This window comes from Mustelus asterias, unplaced genomic scaffold, assembly GCF_964213995.1.
Source record: "Mustelus asterias unplaced genomic scaffold, sMusAst1.hap1.1 HAP1_SCAFFOLD_4264, whole genome shotgun sequence".
NCBI classification, from domain to species: domain Eukaryota; kingdom Metazoa; phylum Chordata; class Chondrichthyes; order Carcharhiniformes; family Triakidae; genus Mustelus; species Mustelus asterias.
Window position 1 is genome coordinate 1 of NW_027594209.1, and position 18465 is coordinate 18465.

General features: G+C 45.3%; 1 protein-coding gene across 1 annotated transcript; it reads left to right on the forward strand.

Moving 5' to 3' along the window:
* Positions 1-503: 503 nt before the first annotated feature.
* LOC144491033 (WD repeat-containing protein 91-like) lies at positions 504-17389 on the forward strand (the record flags this gene model as incomplete). The annotated part of the gene is made up of 8 exons (XM_078208709.1): positions 504-707; positions 2204-2383; positions 5067-5274; positions 13405-13487; positions 14020-14126; positions 15281-15464; positions 16277-16426; positions 17208-17389. Coding segments are annotated over exons 1-8 (1217 nt in total), but the record flags the coding sequence as incomplete, so codon positions are not given.
* Positions 17390-18465: the final 1076 nt, after the last annotated feature.

Here is an 18465-nt window from a genome sequence, read left to right on the forward strand (position 1 = left end):
GGTGGGGGCGGGGGAGAAGGGATGGCAGACCCCGGCGGAGGGGCTGGCAGAGAGAGGGGGTGGGGACGGGGGAGAGGGGGTGGTTGACCCCGGCGGAGGGGATGGCAGAGAGAGGGGGTGGCGTGGGGGGAAGAGGGCGTGGTGGACCGCGACGGAGGGGGTGGCTGAAAGGGGGAGAGGGGAGGGGAGAGGGGAGGGGAGGGGAGGGGAGAGGGTGCGGCGGACTCTGCGACAAGGATGACAGAGAGAGGATGCGGGGAATTCCAGCGAGGGGGGTGGTGGAGAGAGGGCGCGGAGAGTGGGCGCTGGGGACCCCGGCGGGGAGAGGGCGCACGGGACCCCGGCGGAGGGGATGGGGTGAGAGCATGGGGCAGCGGAGTGGGAAGGAGAGAGTTGAGGCTCGGGGGTGGAGGAGGCGTTGAGTCACTCTGCTGTCTATGGGGCTAGAACTCCCCTCTACCACCCATTGGTGGATATTAGTGGTCAAACCATATCAACGGTATTGCTTGGTGAGAAGACTACCGTATTCACACTGCTCTGTTCACACTGCTCTGTTCTCACTATCCAGGTTGGTCTGCTGAATAATGGCATCAGCAGTGGAACGAATGGATGAGCTGGTTCGGCAGTACCTCCTCTTTCGAGAATTGAGCAGTACGCTCAAAACATTTGATACAGAAATCAAGACGGACAAAGAGAAGGGATTTCGAGTGAGTTGACAGCAAGTCCTAGCGAGCTTGTCATTAAAGGGCAGAGTTTGAGTTGGTTTCTGACTGGTGAAGCTGCTGTAACATAAAGACAGATCAGAGACCATCTTTCCTCCAGTTTAAAAGTCTTGGTCAGACAAACATTTTGACAGATGGCATATAATGTTGGAACATGAGGGAAGGCTTGTTTGAACTGTACAAAACATTGGTGAGATTGCAAACTAGTGGATCCAGGTAGTCCGGGACGCTGGAATTCATTCGTGCCATGACTAGCCTTTCAAAGCACTTCATAATGATGAATGTCAGAGCCACTGGATGATAGTCACTGAGGCACGCTGCTTGGTTTTTCTTAGGTACCGGGATGATGGTTGTCTTCTTGAAGCAGATAGGGACCTCAGATTGCTGTAAAGAGAGGTTGAAGATGTCTGCGAATACCCCTGCCAGCTGATCAGCACAGGATCTGAGTGCACGTCCGGGTACCCCATCTGGGCCAGTCACTTTCCATGGGTTGACCTTTGAGAATGCTGCTCTGACATCTGCAATGGTGATCCCAGATACAGGTTCTTCCAGGGTGGAGGGGCCTGCTCTTGCTCAAAACGGGCATAGAATGCATTGAGCTCATCAGGGAGGGGTACATTGGAGCTGGCGATTTTACATGCCTTCATCTTGTAGCCTGTTATGTCTTGCAGACCTTGCCATTGTCTGTGTGGCTAGCCTGAGACTCTAGCTTGGTCCGGTACTATCTTTTGGCATATTTGATGGATCTCCTTAGATCGTATCTGGCTTTCTTGTGTAGTAAGAAGTCTCACAACACCAGGTTAAAGTCCAACAGGTTTATTTGGTAGCAAATACCATAAGCTTTCTGTAGAAACTTGATGTCTGTGTCGATATGCGCGATCTTCTTGGAGATCCTTTCCACTTGGAGCCGGCAGTTTGCGGTGTCGATGGTAGTCATGATGTGGAGTGTGTAGGTCAGGGTCCCCTGACTTGAACACCTCAGACTGGGACTTCATCAAACAGTGGACATCCCTGTTCATCCATGGTTTCCGGTTGGGGAACACGCGGATTTGCTTCTTTGGCACACAGTCTTCTACATACTTACTAATGAAGTCAGTTACTGTAATGGCATACTCGTTAAAGGCTGGTCACAGAGTTTTAAATACTGACTAGTCCACTGACTCCAAGCAGTCCTGTAGGAGATTATCCGATTAATGTGCATTCTGAAGCATCGATCTGATGAAACTCCCTAAACTGCACTGTCAGCTTGTATTATATCCACAAGTCTCTGGAGTCGGGCTTGAATCCACAACCTTAATCAGAGTCAAGAGTGCTACCCACTCAATCACAGCTACCACTAACTGGTGATGTCAACCACAGAAACTGTTTTTTGGAGATTTCAAATAGTAAAAGATTACTTGCATCAGTATACAAATCTTAATGTTTTAAAAAACTGACTTTAACAATGCGAGTGATTGAATAATCTTTATATTTTTTCATAGGTTGATAAAATTGTAGAACAATTGCAACATTTGGTTCAGAGTTATGACCTCAATGGATTGCGTGAATACTGGGGTTATCTGGATCGGCGCCTGTTCAGCAGGCTGGAGGATGCTTATCGACATACGGTCAACAAACTGAAAACCAGCCTTTACCGTTACTACCTTGTCCACACTGTCCAGGTATTTGGTCTGTGCTGTCCCTATTACAAGAGTGTTTGATGTATTAGCTTAGAGGACATTTTACATCCAACCCATACTATATCTGCCTGGAATTGTTTTGGACAGTGTAGAAGTAGCTTACTTTGAATCTAACCCCGTGCTGGGGTGGGGGAGCTCTGGGGATGTATGATGGGGACATAGAGTCATACAGGTTTACAGCATGGAAACAGGCCCTTCAGCCCAACTTGTCCATGCCGCCCCTTTTTTTAAACCACTAAGCTAGTCCCAACCCAATTGCCTGCGTTTGACCCATATCCCTCTGTATCCATCTTACCCATGTAACGGTCTAAATGCTTTTTAAAAGACACAATTGTACCCGCCTCTACTAGTACTCTGGCAGCTTGTTCCAGACACTCACCACTCTCCGAGTGAAAAGATTGCCCCTCTGAACCCTTTTGTGTCTTTCCCCTCTCAGCTTAAACCTATGCCCTCTAGTTTTAGACTCCCCTAACTTTGGGCAAAGATGTTGACTAGCTGATCAATGCCCATCATTATTTTATAGACCTCTATAAGATCACCCCTGTCTCCCACGCTCCAGGGAAAAAGTCCCAGTCTATCCAGCCTCTCTTTATAACTCAAACCATCAAGTCCTGGTAGCATCTTGGTAAATCTTTTCTGCACTCTTTCTAGTTTAATAATATATTTTCTATAATAGGGTGACCAGAATTCCACACAGTATTCCTAGTGTGGCCTTACCATTGTCTTGCACAACTTCAACAAGACGTCCCAACTCCTGTATTCAATGTTCTGACCGATGAAACCAAGCATGCCGAATGCCTTCTCTGTCCACTCTGTCCACCTGTGACTCCATTTTCACGGAGCTATGTTGTTCTATAACTCTCCCCAATACCCTACCGAAACTGAGCAAGTCTTGCCCTGTTCGATCTACCAAAATGCATCATCTCGCATTTATCTAAATTAAACTCCATCTGCAATTAATCAGCCCACTGGCCCAATTGATCAAGATCCCGTTGCAATCATAGATAACATTCACTGTCCACTGTGCCACACATCTTGGTGTCATCTGCAAACTTACTAACCATGCCTCCTAAATTCTCATCCAAATCATTAATATAAATGACAAATAACAGAGGACCCAGCACCGATCCCTGAGGCACACAACTCGTCACAGGCCTCCAGTTTAAAAAAACAACCACTGTCTGTCTTCTGTCATCAAGCCAATTTTGTATTAATTTGGCTATGTCACCCTGGATCTCGTGAAAGTTAACCTTATGCAACAACCTACCATGCGGTACCTTGCTAAAGTCCATGTAGACATCAACTGCACTGCCCTCATCTTACCTTCTTGGTTACCCCTTCAAAAAACTCAATTAAATTTGTGAGACATGATTTTCCACTCTTAAAGCCATGCTGACTGTCCCTAATCAGTCCTTGCCTCTTTAAATGCCTGTAGATCCTGTCTCTTAGAATACCTTCTAACAGTACAGATGTTAGGCAAACTGGCCTGTAGTTCCCAGGCTTTTCCTGCAGCCTTCTTAACCAAGGCACAGCACTTGGCACCCTCCAATCTTCATGCACCTCACCTTTGATGTTGATGATTCAAATTTCTCTGCTAGGGGACACGCAATTTCCTCCCTAACCTCCCACAGTGTCCTGGGATGCACTTCGTCAGGCCCCGAGGATTTACCTACCTTGATGTGAAGAGGACTTCCAGCACCTCTTTGTAATATGTACACTCCTCAAGACATCACTTTGATGTGGAGAGCTGATGCGAAGTTCCCTCAACAGTGTTGGGATTGTTTGATGGAGGCAGTATTGAGGAAGCTTTACTCTGAATCTAACCCCGCGCTGAACCTTCTCTGGAAGATTTTGATGTGGAAAAGAAGTTTACACTACTGGAGACCTGGTTAGGTCAGTTGAGTGGACAGTTGGTTTGTGATGCAGAGTGACGCCAACAGCCCAAGTTCAATTCCCCTACCGTCTGAGGTTATTCATGGAGACCCCGCCTTCTCAACCTTGCCATCCCCTGAGGTGTGGTGACCCTCAGGTTAAAATCACCGCCAGTCAATTCTCCAAATCAAAGGGGAGAGCAGCATATGGTCATCTGGGACTATGGCGACTTCTATAACTTTACTAGCACAGATGGTCAGTAAAGGAGCACAAAGTGAATTCAGTGAGTGCAATGCTATTTTCATTCAATGCTGGTATCAGCTGAATTAAGACACATGCATAGCCTCCTTCACAGTTCAGGAAACATAGCAGTAACCTGTACTGGAGTTGGTTGCAGGGGTCACTCCAGGCCACCTATCCTTCCAAAGTGACCATTCATCTTGAGTTTCTGGACAATTAATGATGAACGAATTTCTCATGTGGGTGCCATGGCAAACTTGATCTTGATTGCTTCCAGATTTCGATACAATTAATCCCACAAGGCCTCTGGATTGTAATCAGGAATACTTCCATATCTTCCTTCTCCTAAATCCAGAGGCCTCCAGATTCTGTCCTTTCTGGGATCAGTTAATTTAGCACAGACCTGGTCAGCATGTTAATTTTACCATCTGTTATTTGCAGGGAATGGGGATTTGATGGAGGCTTTTCAAACATGTCTTAAAATAACATTTGTAGTTTGCAGAGCAGGACTTGAGGAAGGAATGTAATTTCTCCATTTTCCTTTTTCTTGCAGTCTAATAGGATTGACAAGACCCAGGAATTCTTCCAGAAACAGGCTCTGGAATTACAAAACCAGCCAGAATGGAAAGAATGGTTCGTTCTTCCCTTCATTTCAAATCCAGATCAGAACCTGGTGTTCGCCACTTACTTCTCCAAGCAGTGGGCAGAGACTTTCCTGGTGTCACTGCACAACTTCCTGAGTGTGCTCTTCCAGTGTATGCATATCCTTTTTGTCACCTGGATCTGCTATATGCGTTTCCGTTCTCAATTATTCCACTTATCAATCAAACAGAACTTTATAGCTCTCAGCAGATTGAAAATCAAGTTACTTTAACAAATTTAAACTTTTTACCAATCTGTCTCATCAATCCTTTCTGGGCTGCTCAATCTTTTGTGACCTGCTCAAAATCTATCCCATCCATCGCATCTGTCCCAGTGAGATCTTTTTTGTCATGTTTGAGAAAACAATATTTTCCATTTCAAAAACCTAGCCATATTTTTCCCCTAGTTCTTTCCTAGTGTCTGGCAAATAATGATCACATTAGAAAGGTGCAGTGTTATACACATGCATAAATACTCTTCAGTAAAATGAATTAAAGCAGGTGGAGAAAGTGAAAGATCTTGGTGATCGGGTACTTGACTCTTTAAATGTGCATGAACAAAACTGTGAAGTGATCGCTAGAACAAATAGGATTGTGGGATGCATTCACAATTGAAAATCGTGAATAGCTGTCCACTTGCTGAAACAAAGGTGGTTGTAACTGTTGGTGACCAATGATCTTAGTCCGAAGACATCATTGCAGGAATACCTTGGGCACTGTCCTATGGCCAACCATCGTCAACTGCTTCATCAATGACCTTTCCTCTTATCATAAGGGGCTTGTTTCCCCCACGATTGCAATGTCCCGTTCTGTTTGTAATTCCTTAGATAATGAAGCAGTCCATACTTATCTGCAGCAACACCTGAACAACATTCACTTTTGGGCTGGTAAGTAAGTGATGAATAACATTTATGCGAATGTCAGATGTAACCATCTCCAACAAGAGAGAACCTTCCTTCAACATTCAATGGCATTACCATTGCTGAATTTCCCACTACCAACATCCTTGGGGTTGTCATTGGCCAGAAATTTAACTGGAACAGCCACTTAAAAACTGTGGCTACAAAAGCAAATCAGTGCTTGAGTATTCTGTGGCTGGTAACTCAGCTCCTTGCTCCTAAAAGTTTGTTTTCTGCCTAACGACAAGGCAGGAGTGTGATCAACACCATCCAGGACAAAATAGCTCACTTGATTGACATCCCATCACCACATTCAACATTAACTTCACAACTGACATACAGGGGCTGCAGTGTGTCCATGATGCACTGCAGCGACACAACAAAGCTCCTTTGATAGCATCTCCCAAACCCATGACATTTGGCATGGAGAAGGACAAGGGCAGCATGGCATGGGAACCAACACCTGTTTTCCTCTGAAGTCACACATCGTTTTGACTTGGAAATATATCCATATTCCCTCATTGCAAGGTCAAAATCGTGGAATTCCCTTCCTTCACCACTATCTTCTTGAGGGAAATGTATGTTGGCCTTATCAGCAATGCTTATTCCATGAACAAATATAAAAATGATGATTGAAGAAGAATATTCCAGATTTTTTTCTCTAAATTGGCTTGTGTTTTATCTGTTTTTTTCACCTAACCCAAAGGATCTCTCTGTTTTGGGTGGTGGGCAACAGGGGGTTCTAGGGTGAGAGATGTGAGGGCAGAGTATATATGATGGGATACACAGGGTATCACAGTTGTGGGGTACAAGCTAAATTGGACCTGAGGATCTTTCCCCCTCCTGTTGATGCTGTCTCGAGCTAGATTGTTATTTGAGAATTGTCAGGTGTTCTCTGGTACCTCATTGACCTGGTAATTCTTCAAATATGAGCCTAGATGGAAAAGACTTCCCTTTCATGATTTCAATGCCCCAAAATGCTTTACAGCCCATGGAAGTATTTTTGAAGTGTACTCATTGTTATAATGTCAGGATTTCTACACAGCAAGAACCCCAAACAGTGATGCGGTAGTGATCAGATAATCTGTTTTATGTGATGTTGATAGAGGGTTAAATATTGGCTAGAATGTTGGCAGTTACTCCCCTGTTCAATTTGAAATAATGCCATGGGGTCTTTTATATATGCCTGAGAGGGCAAATGGGGCTTTAATTTAATCCCTCATTCAAAAGACAGTGTAGTGCTTCTTTAGTAATTTATTGGATGATCAGGCAAGCTTATTTCCTCGAGTCTTGAAGTGAGACCTAAATTTTCTGACTTGGGACCATCTGAGCCACAGCTGATATGAACAGGGTTATGAACTATAGATGGTATCACAGCTCAACCTGATTGGATCAGTTGCTAATATGCTCTTTCCAGCTGGTCTTGCCGTTTGGTGATCACAGCAACTCTCACTGTTTCCTTCTCCTGTCCTGGTCCAGCCATCATAGAACTGGTTGTGATGCTTTGCTCGACGTAGATCATAGATAACCCCAAAAATCTGTGTTTGATTCTGGTACAAGCCAGATTACATTTTTTTCACTGGTACACTGCTACATTGTGGAATAAGGATCAACTCTTGTCACTCCATCCTTGGTGAGCTTCTTAACCTCAGTCTTGGGGAGACTAAAGAAGGAGTTTTTTTTATGTGTGAAACAATCACCTGGACTTGGATTGTCGAGTAGTCAGAAGCATAGGTTGCCTTCTTGCTTAAGGCTGCTACAGAATAAGCAAATCATTTACAAGCAGCAGAGTTTGAAGAGTCCTAATTATAGTTTTTAACGCCATGATAAACAGATTGATAGCAAATGGTGTAGAAAGGCTCAAAGACTCAAATATGAGATGTTATGAAGAAATGTCTGGAGGACCATTTCACCCAATGTTCAAGAAGTGGGGGAATGTTACCAGGGAAGGACATTGGAGCTCGGTTTGGCTCAGTTTGCTGGACAGCTGGTTCATGTGGAGAGACACCAGCAGTGCAGGTTCAATTCCTGTACCTGCTGAAGTTATTCATGAAGGCCCACCTTTTCAAACTTGCCCCTTGCCTGAGGTGTGGTGATCCTCAGGTTAAATCACCACCAGCCAGCATTCTCCCTCAAAGTGGAGAGCAGTCTATGGTGATCTGGGACTGTGGTAACTTATATTCCAGAACAGAGTCGTAAAAACGTGGAGAGGTTCCAGAGTTGAGGGACTGAAAGCAAGGCTGTCAATGGTGGAGTGAATAAATTGAGAACTCCCAGACAAGCAAGGCCTTTGTAGATCAATGAGCTACACGTAATGTGTGAACGGAACTTGGTGTGATTAAGATATGGCTATAAAGGTTTTGTGGCGATACTGTGCCTTTTAAGAAATGAATTTGTCATGTCCTTTGCAGGATCTGTTGGAGCAGTTTGTTTTTATTATTGGAATCATTCAATCTGTATACTGTATTGTTACTGCAGCAGTATAATTGATCGTAATTGCTGCAATGTTTGCTTTAATCTGCATTAATGCAGGTTTCTGTTATTTTGTGTTTCCCCTGGGATATTGCAGAGTAAGGCTTAATTAGTTTAACAGGTAAGGTCACATGACTGGGCACAGCTAGGCATGCAGAGAGACTCGAGGCAGTCTGCTTTTTGGGACCTTTAGAGAGAGGTTGCTTTCCCTTCATCTCTCGCTCTGTTTGAAATGGAGACTTGAATCTGCCAAGAAATAAGTCTCTTTTTCTGAGATTCAACTATTTGGGGATGCAGTTTTCTATGGAGGTTACTGCATGAGAAATAGAAGTCAGGTCTGTTTGGATCACCTTTTGAGGTGTTAAAAGGCCTTAAATTTAGTAGCTATGTAAGCATAATTGGTTTTCTGTGCTAACTGGTTCTAAAGAAAGGAATTATGTCTGGAGGATAATGCTACATTGGAACAATAGAGATAGCTAGCTGTTACGAATTATATGTTGTCGTGTTTGTCTTTTAATTGGCAAAAGTTATGCGAATTCTTTTGTGTTTGTAAAGTTTGTTTTGATAAAATCTTCCGAGTGGGTCACTGGAATCATACCTGAAGTGAAACACCTTATGTTCACCCTAATGCCAGAATCAAATGTAAAAGTTAGGGTCTAGGCTAACTTCTAGCTTCTAGCGTCTAGGCTAAGGGCGGCACGGTAGCACAGTGGTTAGCACTGCTGCTTCACAACTCCAGGGTCCCGGGTTCGATTCCCAGCTCGGGTCACTGGCTGTGTGGAATTTGCACATTCTCCTCGTGTCTGCGTGGGTTTCCTCCGGGTGCTCCGGTTTCCTCCCACAGTCCAAAGATGTGCGGGTTAGGTTGATTGGCCAGGTAAAAAAAAAATTGCCCCTTAGAGTCCTGGGATGCGTAGGTTAGAGGGATTAGTGGGTAAAATATGTGGGGGTAGGGCCTGGGTGGGATTGTGGTCGGTGCAGACTCGATGGGCCGAATGGCCTCCTTCTGCACTGTAGGGTTTCTATGATTTCTAATATATCTTGGAGTTTCTGATCTGGTCCTTAACATTTTGAGCTGAAGTTTAAAGAGTGTTCCAAAGTAGGAAGTCAATCAAGAAATAGGCAAGTCAAGAGGTAACGAGGGTTTCAGCAATGGAAGGTCAAAGAAGGTGTTGAGACTGTGATATTAGGGAGGTGAAAGTAGATGGTTTTGGGTGATCTAGAGAATGGGTGCTTGAATGCTCAGCTTAGAGCAAAGTAGGGTCTCAGGTTGCAAACAGTTAGAGTGATTCCAAAGTAATGCCCAGGAAGGAGGAGTTTAATTTGTAGCAGGAACAGAATATGGAAGCTTTGACCTTCCAAACATTCAATTGGAGGACATTTCTGCTCATCCTACCTCTGACTTCCCCTCTCTGCCGTCTTTTGTTTTGCTGCACATGTACATATTTCAGTACAAGTTTACGTTATCAAGATAAATTCTGGCTTAGGACTAAAGGCTTAGGATGTGTAGATAGTTTGAGTCATGTTGAGATCAAAAAGGAGGAGGTATTGGGGTTCTTGAGAAATATTAAGGTAGACAAGTCCCCAGGGCCTGATGGGGATATACCCCAGAATACTGAGACAGGCAAGGGAGGAAATTGCTGGGGCCTTGAGAGAAATCTTTGTATCCTCACTGGCTACAGGGGAGGTCCCAGAGGATTGGAGAATAGCCAATATTGTTCCTTTGTTTAAGAAGGGTAGCAAGAATAATCCAGGTAATTACAGGGCGGTGAGCCTTACATCAGTGGTAGGGAAATTATTGGAGAGGGTTCTTCGAGACAGGATTTATTCTCCCTTGGAAATAAGTGGACGTATTAGTGAGAGGCAACATGAGTTTGTGAAGGGGAGGTCATGTCTCACGAACTTGATCGAGTTTTTCGAGGAAGTGATGAAGACGATTGATGAGGGTAAGGCAGTGGATGTTGTCTACATGGACTTCAGTAAGGCCTTTGACAAGGTCCCTCATGGCAGACTGGTGCAGAAGGTGAAGTTGCATGGGATCAGAGGTGAGCTGTCAAGGTGGATACAAAACTGGCTCGGTCAAAGAAAACCGAGGGTAACTGTGGAAGGGTGTGTTTCTGAATGGAGGGCTGTGACAAGTGGTGTTCCTCAGGGATCAGTGCTGGGACCGTTGCTATTTATAATATATATAAATGATTTGGAGGAAATGTAACTGGATTGATTAGTAAGTTTGCGGCTGACACAAAGGTTGGTGGATTTGCGGATAGCGATGAGGACCATCAGAGGATACAGCAGGATATAGATCAGTTGGAGACTTGGGCGGAGAGATGGCAGATGGAGTTTAATCCAGACAAATGTGAGGTAATGCATTTTGGAAGGTTTAATACAGATAGGAAATATACAGTAAATGGCAGAACCCTTAAGATAGACAAAGGGATCTGGGCGTACAGATACACAGATCACTGAAAGTGGCAATGCAGGTGGAGAAGGCAGTCAAGAAGGCATACGGCATGCTTGCCTTCATCGGCCGGGGTATTGAGTTTAAAAATTGGCAAGTCATGTTGCAGCTTTATAGAACCTTAGTTAGACCGCACTAGTTCAATTTTGGTCGCCACACTACCAGAAGGATGTGGAGGCTTTGGAGAGGGTACAGAAAAGATTTACCAGGATGTTGCCTGGTATGGAGGGCATTAGCAATGAGGAGAAGTTGGAGAAACTTGGTTTGTTCTCACTGGAGTGACGGAGGTTGAGGGGCGACCTGATAGAAGTCTACAAGATTATGAGAGGCATGGACAGAGTGGATAGTCAGAAGCTTTTTCCCGGGTGGAAGAGTCAATTACTAGGGGGCATAGGTTTAAGATGTGAGGGGCAAGGAGATGTACGAGGCAGATTTTTTACACAGAGAGTAGTGGGTGCCTGGAACTCGTGGCCGGGGGAGGTAGTGGAAGCGGATACGGTAGTGACTTTTAAGGGGCATCTTGACTAGTACATGAATAGGATGGGAATAGAGGGATATGGTCCCCGGAAGGGTAGGGGGTTTTAGTTAAGTTGGGCAGCATGGTCGGTGCAGGCTTGGAGGGCCGAAGGGCCTGTTCCTGTGCTGTAATTTTCTTTGTTCTAAAGCATACACGTTATACCCCTGAGGGATGTGATGACTACTTGTTTATCCCATCAATAGAAACCAAACTTAATAATTCTTTCAAGAGTAAGTCTCTCTATCTTAGTGTCTCCATTTCTTTTTCTTTATGATCCTCCTGAAAATCTCCCTTTGACGAAACGTTTCGTCATCCACCCTTGTATTTCTTGCTGTGCGTGGATGTCAGTTTTTGTCTGATTATGTTTCTGTGCAGTACTTTTTCTGACATTTAAATTATAAAGCTGTTCTTGAATGGCATGATGGATTTGAGTTGCTCCCTTTATACTTGAGATCTGCTAAAGGCAAAACCAAAGCAGTCATTTCAAACAGTGTTTGTAAAACTTTGACACAGAAAAAATGTATAAGTTTGAGGTCATGTTCTGTTGCTATGGACTTCATCCTGTGATAAAAAAGGAATGTAAGAAAAGGGATAACCAGCCGTGGATAACTAAGGAAATAAAGGAGAGTATTAAATTAAAAACCGATGCGTACAGAGTGGCCAAAACTAGTGGGGAATTAGAAGATTGGGAAAGCTTTAAAAAACAACAAAGAACTACTAAGAAAGCGATAAAGAAAGGATAGATTATGAAACTAAACTAGCACAAAATATAAAAACTGATAGTAAAAGTTTTTACAAATATATAAAAAGGAAAAGAGTTGCTAAAGTAAATGTTGGACCCTTAGAAGACGAGAAGGGGGATTTAATAATGGGAAACGAGCAAATGGCCGAGGCCTTAAACAAGTTTCTGTGTTGGTCTTCACAGTAGAGGACACAAATAGCTTACCGAAAATTGATGGTCGTGGGGCTGTAGGGGGTGAGGTCCTTAAAACGATTACTATTACTAAAGAGGTAGTGCTTGGTAGGCTAATGGGACTAAAGGTAGACAAGTCCCCGGGCCCGGATGGAATGCAGAAGTAATAGCGGATGCGTTGGTTGTAATTTATCAAAATTCGCTGGACTCTGGGGAAGTGCCGGCTGATTGGAAAACAGCCAATGTGACGCCACTGTTTTAAAAATGAGGTAGACAAAAGGCGGGTAACTACAGGCCGGTTAGCTTAATGTCCGTAGTTGGGAAATTGCTGGAATCCATCATTAAAGAAGAAATAGCAGGACACCTGGAAAAAAAAAATGGTTCGATCAAGCAGACGCAGCATGGATTCATGAAGGGAAAGTCGTGTTTGACGAATTTACTGGATTTTTATGAAGATGTAACGAGTGCAGTTGACAGAGGGGAACCGGTGGATGTGGTGTTTTTGGATTTCCAGAAGGCGTTCGATAAGGTGCCTCACAAAAGGTTGCTGCAGAAGATTAGGGTACACGGAGTTGGGGGTAAAGTGTTAGCGTGGATTGAGGATTGGCTATCTAACAGGAAGCAGAGAGTTGGAATAAATGGGTGCTTTTCTGGTTGGCAGTTGGTGACTAGTGGCGTGCCGCAGGGATCGGTGCTGGGGCCTCAACTGTTTACCATATACATAGACGATCTGGAGGAGGGGACCGAGTGTAGGGTAACAAAGTTTGCGGATGATACAAAGATGAGTGGGAAAGTGAATTGCGTGGAGGATGCGGAAAGTCTGCAGAGAGATTTGGATAGGCTAAGTGAGTGGGCAAGGATCTGGCAGATGGAGTATAATGTTGACAAGTGTGAGGTTATCCACTTTGGAAGGAATAATAATAAAATGGACTATTATTTAAACGGTGAAAAATTACCTGTAAGGTGTGTTTTTTTCTTTAACTTCTGTCACCTGTGCCTGTTTTGCTGAATTTTGATGCAGAAGTCCAGAGATGCTCCCAATTGCAGGAAGAAAATGAAGTCTTAAGGCAAAAGGTAGTGTTTTATTTCGGGTCTGCGACTGTTCGGGTGGGGTGTAAGGCCTGTGGGTATGGGGGTGCATTTGAGGAATCGGGGGATGGGGAGGTGGGTGGTGAGGAGCAGCTCAGTGAAAAACCCTTGTTTTGGGGTTGGTTAGGTTGAGGGCCAGTCTGAACTCTGCAGGCTTGAAAGCCAATGCTGAAATAATCACAAATATTCCAATGCTGATAGTGGCACAGGATAGTCTGGGAATTGCCGTTTTCCCATTTGTGCTTAGTTCTCAGCTGTGTACTTTTAAAGTGAGAGTTGCCATTAAAGGTCCTGGCAAATGGTTGTTGCCTTTGCCATGTGCATACCTAACTGTTAGTGGAGCTGTGAGAATTGTTGAGGTTGTTAAGGTGCTTGTTCTTTGTGCTTCTCTACCTGTGTCTCTCAGGGCACACTGGGGATGTGACAGAACATGGATCTCCATGTTATTCACTGGGTTACCAATGTACTGTAAGGGATTTGCTATTCTGGTTTTCAGAATGTTTCATTTGTACTTCAGTTGTTTGCTCTGCAAGCAGAGCCAAGAATGAAGAAAGAAGAAGAAACGATTCACCATAAATTGCCCCCTTATATACAGAACATGGACCGACTGGGAGATTCGGAATTGTGAGTATTGCATCCAAAGATCAGCACTATGAACTTTTAATTATTCCACTGGGTTAAATCTGCAGTAAGAAGTTTAACAACACCAGGTTAAAGTCCAACAGGTTTATTTGGTAGCAAATACCACACAAGCTTTCGGAGCTCCAAGCCCCTTCTTCAGGTGAGTGGGAATTCTGTTCACAAACAGGGCATATAAAGACACAAACTCAATTTACATGAATAATGGTTGGAATGCGAATACTTACAACTAATCGTGTCTTTAAGAAACAAAACAAAATCTGCAGTGCAATGATGTAATCCCCTAACGTACCTGCCCAATCCCAACAAGCCAGTCCAACCCTGCCCGCTGTCACTTTGTCAATTGCTTTAAGAACAATACAAAATGTTGATTATTGATTCCTCTGTGAACCTTCGTGAACAAAGTACATTGCATCCACTGCCTTGTTTCACTGAGGTGGCAACTGCAATGTAGTGCAATAAATCTGCATTATCCGATTTATTTAAATTGGTTCTTACTAATTCTCTCCCTCTTACCTGAAGATTTCAACTTCTAGCTGTCGTTGAGGCCCCTTTATGTATTGGGAGAGTCTACTTTTCAGCTGCAATAGTCATCAAATCAGGAGTCTAGCTTTGTCATGTCTTCAATCCCTGTTCTCACTCACGGTTTCCAGCTGGTGTCAGTGGATAGTGAATGGAAGTGAAACTCCCTGCAAGTTTTGCCTCTCCGTAGTCTAGGAACACAGTTGTCGCTCTGACATCAGACGTTCATGTGGAGATGTCGGCGTTGGACTGGGGTAAGCACAGTAAGAAGTCTCACAACACCAGGTTAAATGTCCAACAGACATTCAGCCTAAGTTGGGAATTGAAGCTGGGACTGAGCCGCACCTCATGCTGTGATGACATTTTATGCTTCAGTTTGTCTTGCATCTTTAGTATGAAGTCAGCTTGGTCTTGCACTTAGAATTTTTTGCAACCGCTGTAAGAATTCTAGGCTCCTTTGATCATGTCTCTTCATCATTTGCAGTAGGTTTGGTTTCCCTCTTATGACCTGGCTGTGGGTAGGTCTAGTTCCAGGTCTGCTTTGCAAGGTTCTTGAGTCAATCACAGCGATCTGATGTGCATGTTTACTTCACTTTGATTTTTCTATTTATTTGCAGAGACTTGATGTCCAGTCAGCGGGCCTCATCGCTGGTGTCCTCTCAGACCAAAACTGGCTCATTTTTGTCATTGTTACTCCCGCAAAGCAAGAAACCTCCAGGGAAGGTGCCGGTGCATGCTGGGCCTTTGCAATTCTCTCAGAGTCCTGTGTCCTCTGGAAAGAGAGACAGTCCCAACTACCAGGTATTGACTGCATGGACCCTATTTGCTGTTTGTGTTCTACAATCCTGTTTACAGCCCATATCAGGAGGTTCGTTCTTCCTCTCACGTCAGTGGTAGGGAAATTATTGGAGAAAATGTTGAAGGAGTGTATCCACTTGGTGAGGCAAGGCTTGATCAGGGATAGTCAGCATGGAGGTCATGCCTACCAAATTTAATTGAATTTTTTGAGGAGGTGACCAGGTATGTAGGTGAGGGTAGTGCAGTTGATGTCATTAATATGGACTTCAGCAAAGCCTTTGGCAAGGTCCCACATGGGAGACTTGTAAAAAAGGCAAATGCACGTGGAATGCAGGGTAATTTGATAAAGTGGATTCAAATTAGGCTCAGTGTAGGAGACAAGAGAGTGATGTCACTTTAGTGACTGGAAGCCAATGTCTAGTGGCATACCACAGGAATCTGTGCTGGGTCTCTTATTCGTCATTTGTATAAATGACATAGATGACTATATAGTCATCTAGACTGGGGCGGCACAGTGGTTAGCACTGCTGCCTCACAGCGCCAGGGACCCGGGTTGGATTCCCGGCTTGGGTCACTGTGGAGTTTGCACATTCTCCCCGTGTCTGCGTGGATTTCCTCTGGGTGCTCTGGTTTCCTCCCACAGTGCAAAGATTTGGGGGTTAGATGGATTGGCCATGCTGAATTGCCCCTTAGTGTCAGGGGACCAGCTAGGATAAATGCATGGGGATAGGGTCTGGGTGAGATTGTGGTCGGTGAAAACTTGATGGGCCTCTTCTGCACTGTATGACTCTTATGATTCTGGTTCTATTGTTCAGATCACCAAGAGTAAAGAGAGTTCATCCCCCAAAGAGGGGAAAGTGCCAGTGAGCACAGCTGCTGACCCCAACACAGTGCAGCAGCGACAGAGGAAGGTACAAGACCATGAGAAAGAACGGAAGGAGCTCTTGTCCAAACACACTGCGCAGGTAAGAGGCAGATTGATCCGAGGGCGGGTGGTCAGGATAACTGAATGTAATCTAACAGGATCTCTTCTGTAAAATATTTGCCATTGAGAAGTTTTGAAGAAATCTTGAATCCCGTTACAGATTTGGTTTGCCAGTCAGGGAGTCAGCAAGCTGTCCTCAGGCTGGGTTTAGATGCAGCCTCACAGAAAGGGTGATGCCACTTGGCTGTCTCACAATGAGGGTTCTGACAGCCCTAAACTACTGTTCAGCATCCCATTACCCTTGAAAGTTGCTAACACAATTGTGGAAGTTTTCTATTGATTTACAAAATTGATGTGATATTTTTATAACGTGGTAATAGATTCAAATTGCTGCAATTCTCAAGTCTGCTTCTGACGGTGCTGGTCCCAGTGAGTTTCCGTTTGACACATTCACACAATCCTCTGTTAGCTATTCATGCATGAATCACCAACAGAAAGTGCCTATGTGCTATTCATAGAGACCGTTATAGCCAAGTTTGACCCTGCTTAGGTAAATACTGCTGGCTCGAGTGATTAGAGGCAGTTTTGGCTGAATTTTGAGCAATGAAGCTGATTAATGTCTACTGCCCCGGCTGAGAGTGCCTCACTCAGAATAGAAATGAACTTTCGATTTGACTATAAGTTCCTATTGTTGAAATAGTTGCATTAGCCTCTGAGGGTTTAAGAAGTTATTTAATCAAGCATTAATTGTAAACTTCTTCTCAAATACCTGATTGCAGCAGAGTTAAAACATCACTATTTTGTTTTTTCCTTTTGTGTAGGGTCTGGAGAAAAGAACAGAAACTGGCAGTGCTGAGATGGACATTCCCAGTAGTCCTGAGACGGCTGTGGACTCTCCTACAAAACTAACAAAGTGCAGCCTGGACCGAGGGAGTGAGCAGCCTTTCATAGTATTGAGTCAGGAGGAATATGCAGAGCATCACTCCTCCATTATGTATTGTGGGTGAGTGGTGGGGGTGTGTGTACGGGAGTCGGATGCAGAGTTGTGTGTCAGTTTATTGCATGCTTTTTAATAGCTTGACTTGAGTTCTGAAATTCTCCCTCATAACTGACATTCTGTACAGGGTCTGAATAACAAGTAGTCAGACAGCTGCATCAAGCAAATAGGAACAGTAAGAGAAAATAGTTTGCCTGTACAGCAGTCTACCATGCTAAAATGACTGAATCTTGTTAGGTCATGAACCCACTGACACTTGGTCGGTAAATTGTAAGAGTTGATTAGGAGATTATTCAAAATGTATGCAAGCTTTTCAGTCGCACACATTCTTGCGTGTGCTTTCTCTCTCTCGCACGCGACCTTGCTCTCTCTCTCGCTCGCGCGCGCGCCTCTCTCTCTCTCTCGCACGCGTCCTTGCTCTCTCTCTCTGCGCGCGCCCGCTCTCTCTCTCTGCGCGCGCGCCTCTCTCTCTCTCTGCGCGCGCGCCCGCGCGCGCCTCTCTCTCTCTCTGCGCGCGCGCCTCTCTTCTCTCTGCGCGCGCGCTCTCTCTCTCTCTGCGCGCGCGCCTCTCTCTCTCTCTCTGCGCGCGCGCCCTCTCTCTCTCTCTGCGCGCGCGCCTCTCTCTCTCTCTGCGCGCGCGCCTCTCTCTTCTCTCTGCGCGCGCGCCTCTCTCTCTCTCTGCGCGCGCGCCTCTCTCTCTCTCTGCGCGCGCGCCTCTCTCTCTCTCTGCGCGCGCGCTCTCTCTCTCTCTGCGCGCGCGCCTCTCTCTCTCTCTGCGCGCGCGCCTCTCTCTCTCTCTGCGCGCGCGCCTCTCTCTCTCTCTGCGCGCGCGCCTCTCTCTCTCTCGCGCGCGCGCCTCTCTCTCTCTCTGCGCGCGCGCCTCTCTCTCTCTCTGCGCGCGCGCCTCTCTCTCTCTCTGCGCGCGCGCCTCTCTCTCTCTCTGCGCGCGCGCCTCTCTCTCTCTCTGCGCGCGCGCCTCTCTCTCTCTCTGCGCGCGCGCCCTCTCTCTCTCTGCGCGCGCGCCTCTCTCTCTCTCTGCGCGCGCGCCTCTCTTTCTCTGCGCGCGCGCTCTCTCTCTCTCT